Source organism: Epinephelus fuscoguttatus, linkage group LG14 (assembly GCF_011397635.1).
Source record: "Epinephelus fuscoguttatus linkage group LG14, E.fuscoguttatus.final_Chr_v1".
Lineage (NCBI taxonomy): Eukaryota > Metazoa > Chordata > Actinopteri > Perciformes > Serranidae > Epinephelus > Epinephelus fuscoguttatus.
Genome location: NC_064765.1, coordinates 34,057,062 through 34,066,931, shown reverse-complemented (window position 1 = coordinate 34,066,931; position 9,870 = coordinate 34,057,062). Strand labels below are relative to the sequence as shown.

At 40.0% G+C, this 9,870-nt stretch overlaps 1 protein-coding gene across 1 annotated transcript in view; it reads right to left on the bottom strand.

Moving 5' to 3' along the window:
- Positions 1-336: 336 nt before the first annotated feature.
- sntg2 (syntrophin, gamma 2) overlaps positions 337-9,870 on the bottom strand; it is a 158,879-nt gene continuing 149,345 nt past the window's right edge. Inside the window, exons 15-17 of the mRNA XM_049595365.1 lie at positions 3,113-3,205; positions 2,499-2,609; positions 337-1,473 (exon numbers count right to left, since the gene is read on the bottom strand). Of these exons, the coding sequence (XP_049451322.1) occupies positions 1,345-1,473; positions 2,499-2,609; positions 3,113-3,205 (333 nt within the window). The 3' untranslated portion in view covers positions 337-1,344. The remainder of the gene's footprint in view (positions 1,474-2,498; positions 2,610-3,112; positions 3,206-9,870) is intronic.

Sequence of the window (9,870 nt, the reverse complement as noted above, 5' to 3'; positions counted from 1 at the left end):
TGGCTTATCTTATACCAAATAACATATAGGGATGGGCACAGGCTCATCCAGTAATATCAGACAACCTTAAGCTTCCATAAAGAATGTCAACTTTTATTTCAAGTTGGCCCTGACCTTTGATTCTGCACACACCAATAAGTTTGAGTTGACTGATGATGGAAATGGAGTGAAACAAGTTGACATTTCTGTCTGATTTTTGGCAAAACAGGCTACTGAGCTAGAGCTAAGCAGCGGATGAGCAGTTCAGTGACTGGGCACTGCTACCCTCCACTTTCAAAGTACACGAAACCACAGGGAGCTGTGACATGTCTCAGATGACAGGAAGTGGCGCTTTATGAGCAATTTATTGAAAACACAGCAAATATGCATTTTCACACTTAAACCATTACATAAAGCAACTGAAGACATACAGTATTCTTCACTGTATTAGAAAGGGAGTTGATAAAAGTGTCTTAACAATACTTTGAAGCTGAAATGTCACATTTCAGTGAAATGTCATCATCGGCCAGAGAGATTGGAAACTCAGGCAATTTGCCTTTATTAGATACAAAAGATGGTCACAATAGCACAAACATTATACAGTTTATTCTTTGCCAATAAAGTACCCCTGCAGTTAAATGCTGCCTTATGTTTTATTTGAACTGGGACAATATAAAAAAGGTGTTGATTTAATCCAATGGTTTTTGGAGGCTTACCAGACTGCATTGTATTGTAAGGTGTTAGTGTTCACAGCAACAAAAGAAAACTAAGAAAGACAAGAACTGGAACAGAGGAAGGTTGGCTATTCATTACTGTTCAACTGTGAATCTGAAGGAAAAAAAATCCCTGTCAAAGGTCTGTGACAGTAAGCCAGCATCAGATTTATTCTGTCTGTTAAAACGTACTTACTCACTGGATGTAGGCACGGCATCATTATTCTTCAGAGATACAGTATCAGCTGAGATTTTCTGCTAAAAACATTGGCAGTTGCTATGTTTGGCGAATCGTGTCCTGTTGTCAAATCTGTGGCAGTCACACACCGTATGGTCGCACGGGTGCTGCCTTTAAAAGTGACAAGTTGACAAGTAACCTCTGATCATCATCAGTGTCCATCATGTAATGAGAGAAAGGAAAATATTTAAAGAAATGGAAGAACTGTGAATCCGTTTGCATTGTGTTTTTTCTACTTCATCTTCTGTCCACCATAAATTCATCCATGATCTACCTTCACAGTCTTTTACAAATATTTATTTTTTTCCATAGTTCATACAAAAATAGCAAGAACAAGATATACATATCAGTTGGCTCTGTGCATAAAATACTGCTGATTTGCCACAGGTGCACATGACGATGAGGAGGGGTCGTTTAACTGTTCATGTAATGTCCAGGGAAGCTTTGACTGCACATAAAGAGAGGGTCCATGGAGGCCACTTTGGCAGCGATAAAAGAATGTATACAGTGAAGGACGGCCGTTAGATTAGCAAACTCTAATTCCTGAAAGATAAGAACAGAGAGGCACAAGTATTAGAACATATTCAGTTAAAATACCAACCATTTTGATAGCTGATGAATCTGTTGATTATTTCTTTGATTAATCTATAAATTGATGGGATAAAACAAATAAGCTGAATTTTACTATTTCCAAAATTTTATTAAAAAAACAATGCCCTTTTGAAACAACTTGCAAGTCAAACCTACATCAAGAGTAAGTGCAAACAAGCACACTACAATAAAAAAAGAAAAGAAATCATATGGACATTGTGGATGCAGCCATGCACTGAGAATGAACGGAAAATGTATAAATAAATTTGATCAAATATTGCTCAAGTTTCTGTTGTAAAGAAACAGAGGAATGACTTTAGACTGTCTGTGACTACAGACAGAATCACAATGTTTACTTAGAAAATCCGGTTAGAAAATGCATCACGTTCATAAAATCAAAAAGCAGCTAGCAAATACTGCTTTCATTCGTTTTTAGCCATCTAAAAAAAGCCCACCAAAAAAAAAAAAATCAATATCAGTTTATCAGTGTACACTATATTTAGAATATCTTCACAACTTTACCTTGGCAACAGACAGTCCTTTCCAACGGTAGAACTGAAGCAGTTATATCACAGCCACATTCATTTAACTTAGCAAAACACTGAGTTGCTGGTCTACTGTGACCTTGATTGGTAAGTGTTTAAGGTAAAGCTGAGCAAATATTCAAATATAGCGTACACTTACACTGCTGTTGATTTTTGAGATGGCATAAATACTTGTTGCTGTAGCCCTGTTCACAGCAGTGCATTGCTTAACTTCCGTGGTGGTGAATTTGGTTTATCAAACATGATAGCAAAGCAACAAAGTACATAAAATAAGCACAGCTAAGCTGGATTTACTACACTAGACACCAGACCAAATTTACCTGCTTGCTCATGGGTATCAGTGAGTGGATAATGAATAACTGATGCAAAAATAAAATTCAACAGGTCATTGTGTACCTTTAATTTTGATTAAAAAAAAAAAGATTCCATTACCTTCATCTCTATTTGGTTGCTTTCAGCATTCTTGAAAAGGAGTTTTACCCTGGTTTTCCCATCATCAGAGGAGCCTTTAAGTTGAGAGAACTTATATCGCCACATTATAGTCTGCAAGAAGATTATAAAATGCAGCACCACATCAGGTTTTTTAGTATCAAATACCATGTGTTATTACAAAGAGACCAGCATGATCAAGACCTGACATTTCAATGTGCAATAGTAGGCTACAAAATAACATAAGTTCTTGGGAAATCAGTGGCGCAATTTGCAGTTATTAAGTTGAAATAAAATATACCACCTCAAAATGTAGCAAGGCTGCCAAAATAATCCCAAAACACACTTGTAATAAAACTTAGCAAACCATTGTCTGAGATGCGGTAATTCTCCACTTTATTCTGTTCCGTTATGCAAAATTAGTGACATTTGACATTAATATTTTGGGTGACTATTCCAGAGGTATTCAAAATGCAGTGGTAGCTAAAGTGAACAGAGACATGCACACAGTGTATCAATACAATGAATAAAGATGTCAAACTGCAGACTTGAGAGCTATTAAGGAAAGAATAGCACAAAACCAGGATCAACAACAACTGAACTCTGTTATACTTCACCTTTGCAGTGCCTTCTGAACAGGTGAAGCCTGATCCAAAATCTATGGTGAAGCACAACACGTTCCCCTGGCTGCTGCACATGTAGCTTTTGGACTGTTGAGAGAATTAATATCCATTAATATTTTGATTTTCATATTTCTGCAATGACACAGTGTTCAAACGGCATGTTACATTTCTTGTAATGGCCATACTGTATGTAAATAAATTATACCTAAATTTTGTTTCCCATTTGTGGCAGTGAATGCAGTGAATGCAGCCTATCACCAGGGGGCGAATACATAATTTACTTGGTATTCATTAAACATCTCAGTCTTAGCCTTCACTTACTGTCTTCTTTGATAACACAGAAAATAGACTTCTTCCTGCAACACTGAGTTGAGTTAGCAGGAAAAACACAAGGGTAACTAATATTATTATGAATGGCTCCTTTCTGTTTAGGTGTGCCAGTATGCCCAGCCAGTGAGTCAGAGTTCATAATGGCAGGATCCACCCACTGTCACGCCACTGAAGAGAATGCAGCCATTGCTAATGGTATTAGTGAACATGTCAAAATGTCCCACTGTATGGGAGGCCTATATGGAAGTTATATTTCACTAAATAATCACTCTCTGGCCACTAAGAAATGACTTGTAAAATGATACTAAGTTTAATTGAGGTTTAAAGGCATGGTCACACCAGCACTTGAAACAAGAAAATGCCTCAGAGAAATAGTCTTTTTAATGGACCAGCCTTGGTGAACCTTGAAATGTTTGCACCATTTACCAATAGCAAGCTGTGTTGACAGAGGTGGAGAGTCCACATACGGAGGAAGCTAGCAATCAAATCATATTAGCAATGTTGCTCCATCCAGTTTTATTTAAATATATTTTTTATTTAATAGGACAGTTACAGTGTGAATGGGGGAGAGAGAGATGGGAAGACATTCAACAGGGGGCTGTGGGCTGGAATCGAACCCAAGGCCACAGGACATGGCCTTTGTACATGGGATGCACACTCTCCCTGCTGAGTTATTAGCCCCCCCATCCAGTTTTAATTAATGTCATGTGCCCGGGTATACATTTCTACTCAAAAGACAAATGTGTTACAGACAAGTTATGAGAAACTCTGACATCATTTTAAGTCTCCTTAACAAACAAAACTGTTTTTGCCTTGAACAACCAAGCTAGCACTTAGCTAAAGCCAGAAAGCTAAGTGTGTCAACTGGCTGTTAGTAGGCTTGTTAGCACACAGAGCTTTATCTCCCTCTTCAATTACTCATTATTCAATGCCATTATGTAAAATAACAAAATGTAAGGGGGGGAAGTAAACATCATGACAAAGAGAAAACACCTAGGAAGCTACTGTATCTGGCTAACGCAAGCATGTTCCAGGCTGGCTGGCGTCCTTAGCAGTTAGCTCACCTGCTACAATAATTTACCAACTAGAATACACTGAGAGCCACTGGAAACCTGAGGCAAATTCCTAGCATACCTAAACATAATTAACCAGTGAGGTTAACTGTAGTCACTTGCTCTTTCGTGTTCCATGACAAAAGGAAAAGTTTTATGATGTCAAGGTATTCAAGGAACAGTGTGCAACATTTAAGGAGATTTAATGGCATCTAATGGTGAGGACTGCTGATTGCAACCAGCTGAAATTTCTCCAGTGTTCATTTTTCAGGAGATTTTAACCGGGAGCTGAATTATACACAGCTCTGAAACAAATATTAAACCTGGTAAAAACACTGAATAAAGCAGGTTCACGTTACAAATCAGTGTTTCTCCTATGCTGTTTGGCACACTGCAGACGGCCCACTTGCCAAGCATTTGCTAATGTGTGAGCTATTTTCCCTGATAACTTAATGTGTGCTCACCTTCTTTATGATTTAGGATTTTTTTTTTTTACCAGGAGCCAAATTATCTGCAGAAGTCTCCTCCTATCCAAAAGAGTAAAAACACTGAATAAAGCAGCTTTCTTTTACAAATCAGTGTTTTTCCGAAGCTGTTTGGCTGCTAATGTCTGCTTACCTTTTTTGCTCTAATAACCTAAGATCGACACATTTAGGAGGTTTTGACTAGAAGCCTAATAGTCTGCAGGGGTCTCTTCCTCTCCAAAACAAACTGACCTGTTCATTAAACTGCTAAAAGCACTGAATAAAGCTGTTTTACATGGAAAAAAGTGTGTGTGTGTGTTTTTTTTTTTAATCCTCATACAGCCAATATATTTATTGTTTTAATTGTATTTTCTGCTCATAAAATTCTTTTTTTATACCCACAATATTAGTTTGCTCACATATATTCACATAAGAGTTCTTGTTAAAGTGCCGGTCTGACACGTCAGGCCCACAAAATCTGATAACAAGAGCAAATCTGATTTTGTTGTCTTGCATGAGCTGTTGGCAAAAGCAGCATCCTGTGCAGTATCCTGATAATGTCAAGACACATGACAGAGGAAATCCATTTTGGCTGCCATAAATCTTTAACATTCATTTTGCTGCTGCCACACAACCAAGCATGTGTCTCTCATTTCTTTTTCACAGGTCTTTTGAAAGCACTGATGTGTACGCTTTCTACTCTCTGTGGAGCAATATCCCTCTAAAGGCTTCTCTTGCCACATGACTTCATTTTTGTGTCGTCCATTCAGTTGGAATACCAGGAAGTGTATTCTGATTTTCTGTTTGTGTTATATATGCCTTTTATCTCCTCCTCCTTTCTCTTTCACTTGAGAACACTGCGGGGACATGGTGATTTCAATTATGGAGTGCAGTGTGCAGTGAATAAGGCATGGGACTGTACAGTCCTTTCACTGAAAGTGTTTTCTGCTTGCCGACCTCAGCCCCCCTGTCTTTAGGGGTGCCATGAATTCAGCTGTGACGGGGATAAGAAACAGCGGCAGGCCAGCCGCTAAGTTCTTCCTGTCACCCAATGTAAGGCTGTGTTGTGACATGGTGAGCTGTGACTACACTTCACTAATTGGAAGGGATTTTTCTGGGGGAATTAGCAACATGAAATGAAGTACTTTTTTTTTAAGAACATCTCCTAAGTCTGACAGAAGTAAGGGCACATGTAGGGAATTAAATAAAACAGAGACAGGTGTAAGAAAAAAAAAAAACACTTTCTCATAAGTGTGTTGTGTCTCACCGTGTGTGCCTTTTCATAATTTGGTCACACCAAGTCAGAGAGAGATAAAAGGTTAAGGAGACAGTAAAGACAGGGCTGTCAGACCCACAGCTGCATCTTTTGAAACTGGTCACGAATCCACTAAAAGGAAGCAGCTAAATACATACTGACACAGACACCAACACCAACTGTGTGAATACAGCACAGAATTTAAAGAGTAACTCAACACCAAGCTGAAAACTGTGAGGTGCAAGGGTGCAGAAGGGTGGGTGCTGAGGGTGCTGCAGCATCCCCTATTGACATGAGGTGGAACAACACAGTGTGTCAATTCAACTCCGATTCCAAAAAGTTGGGATGTTGTGTAAAACTTTAATAAAAACAGAATGCAATGATTTGCAAATACTTTGCAACCTATATTCAACTGAATACAAACCCAAGACTTTTAATGTTCAAACTGATAAACTTCATGGTTTTCTGTAAATGTACACTTGGTCTGAATTTGATGTCTGCAACGTGTTCCAAAAAAGTTGGGACAGAGGCAAGACAAGCCTGGGAAAGTCATGAAATGCTAAAAAAACCCCACCTGTTTGGAACATTTCACAGGTAAACAGGTTAACTCTAAAGTGCAACACACACTGCCGCTGGCGCAGCGCTGTGGCCGTCAAGTGCCGCCCCCCCAACACACATTGGCAGCGGCGCGCAGCAGAAATGTCGACACTAAACTGCATTTCCCACCCCAGGCCGCTAGGTGGCTGTACCTACACTAGTTGCCAACGGCTGCCAACTGCTAGTAACGGAAGAAGAAGAGGAAAAACTTTGAGGCAACAACAACTTGGATTTCATGGGTGAGTTTCTTATCAAAATCGTCTTATTAAAAATTTGAAGCAACCGGAGTTGATACTACGGTGGCCGAGACGTACATAAAAGGCTTTTCTCGCAGCGCCAGCCGCACTGGAAATAGAGTAGTGGGCTGAAGCAGAGCGGCACAGCGCGTCGGCTGGCGCCAGTGTGGGTTTGTTCATAGAATATAATTGAGGTGGGCGTTTTGAGGCGTGGCGTATGGCGGCGGTGTGTGTTGCACTTCAAAGTATCATGGGTATGAAAGGAGAATCGTGGCAAGGCTCTGTGGTTCACAAGCAAGGACTGTCGCTTAGCAAATTGTCCAACAGTTTAAGAATGTTTCTCAACACACAATTGCCATGATTCAGAATCCTGAGAAATCTCTGCACGTAAGGGGCTAGGCCTACAACCAACATCGGATGGCTGTGACTTCTGACCCCTCAGGTGGCATTGAATTAAAAATGAACATGACTGTATAAAGGAAATCACCACATCACACATCATCACTTTATCAACAAATACAAGATAAGACTATCATGCCATGTGAAAGCCAAATATCAACAACATCCAGAAACACAGACGACACCTCTGGGCCTGAGCTCATCTGAGATGGACTGATACAAAGTGGCAAAGTGTGCTGCGGTCTGACGAGCCCATGTTTCAGATTGTTTTTGGAAATCATGGATGTCGTGTCCTCCAGGCTAAAGAGGAAAAGGACCATCCAGACTGTTATCAGCTCAAAGTTCAAAGCCAGCATCTGTGGTATTATGGAGGTGTGTAGTGCCCATCGCATCATGGGTAAGTTGCCCATCTCTGGAGGCACCATGAATGCTGAAAGGTACATACAGGTTTTGGAGCAACATATGCTGCCATCCAGATGATGTCTATTTCAAGGATGTCCCTGCTTATTCTAGCAAAACAATGAGACACATTCTGCATGCGTTCCAACAGTGTGGCTTTGTAGGAAAAGAGAGCACAGGTACTAGACTGACCTGCCTGCAGCCCAGACCTGTCTCCTATTGAAAATGTGTGGTCCATTATAAAACACACAATACAGCAACAGACACCCTGGACTGCTGAGCTACTTAAGTCTTATATCAAGCAAAAGCAGAAAAGAATTTCACTTTCATAACTTCAACGGTTGTGTTCTCAGTTCCCAAACGCTTACAAAAATACAAAGTTTATTAGTTTGAACATTGAATATTTTGTATTTGTACTGTATTGAACTGCATATGTCAAAAAGGATTTACAAATCATTGATTCTGTTTTTATTTATATTTTACATCTTGTCCAAACTTCCCAACAGCATGCCAACAGAACTGGGGTTGTAGGTGGCTATTCTACCATAACTAAAGTGCAATCTGAACATTTTGTTTTATTACATCCATTGATTGTGGTTTTCTATTTATGGGAACACGTATGGAGGTGTGATTGATATTTTTTTCAAAATAAGTCATGTCAAAGACTGCAAGGGTCGGGGTCAGCTCATGGGTCAGCTAGATTTGAACGAGAGATTTGCGGTAGCAAGAACTAATCAATAATGCGGTCAGAAAGAGAAAGACCAGAAATTGCAGGGACAGTTGTTTTGAGGCTGCTTTTTTAGATCCATAAAATACCTTGGACACGAGGGAATTCCACTGCAAGGGCATAGCCATCAGAATTTTATAGCAGGTAATGATGGAGTGGACATGACGTTATGATTTGCCCAGGGCTTCAGTGAAGAGACAACTGGATGTCTGACACCATTCATAATTAAATTTTGAAAATGTTGACACATGCAGTCCAGACAGAAGCTGTGTCTGAGAAGAGGGAGTGCACATTATTTGGACAAACAGTTGATTGAACCACTGATCTCAGTTAGCAGTTTACCTGCAGCAGCTCCTACAAGCACATGCACATACATACCATGTGTGCACATTTTTACTGAGCAGCACCCTGCAGCGAAACTCAGACGTGTTCTTTGTTGCACCTGTAAGTACATCTAACCCAACAGTGATGTCATGGTCCACTGGCCACACCCTGTCTTCGTCAGTGCAGCCAGGTGAGAAAGAGTATACCACTGGCTGTCAGCCAAAGATTTTCTGTCAGAGGTTAAGGTGCTTGTAAAAGTCAAGAGGGCCTATGATAAACACTACTTGTATTGTTCAAATTGGAAACTGGTTGGGCGCCTGTGAACCTCACTGTCTATCAAGAGTTTGCTGTGGGAAAGTGGATACACAATGCCTTGTCATAATGAACAACTAATCCAAACTATCTTGGCAACAAAAGTAGTACATGGGACCTATAGATGGAGGCAAGCCAAGATAACAGCTTCTGGTGTTGTTAAAACGTGCAACCTTCCACACTACAGTGTGACTCACAACAGGTTTTCTTTTTTAAGCGGTTGTCTGTATGTGCTTCTGGTATCATATGCTATAACTTAAGTCTGTTTTTGCCACTTGAGGGCAGTGGACACAAGCTGCAAATGTCAGCAAATAGTTGCTTATACTTCTGGGTGATTCAGAGCAACACTTAAGCTACAGTTGGTAACTTTTATAAACATAACTTTTAGTCATATTTGCTGAAACTGACACTATATATGTGAGACAGTCTGTAAAAACAGGTTCTGTCTCCCACTTGCTGTGCCTTTAGTGGCATTTGCTAGAATCTCCTATGGATAACAGAAAACAACCAATCACAGCGGAGGAGTCTCTTAACATGGCTGTCAATCGTGCCAATCACTGCTTGTCAGAGGTGAGGACTCATGTCACATGACTTGGACTCCAGCCAGAATCAAGTCACAAATTTGATAACTTAAGACTCGACTTTGCAAAATCACTC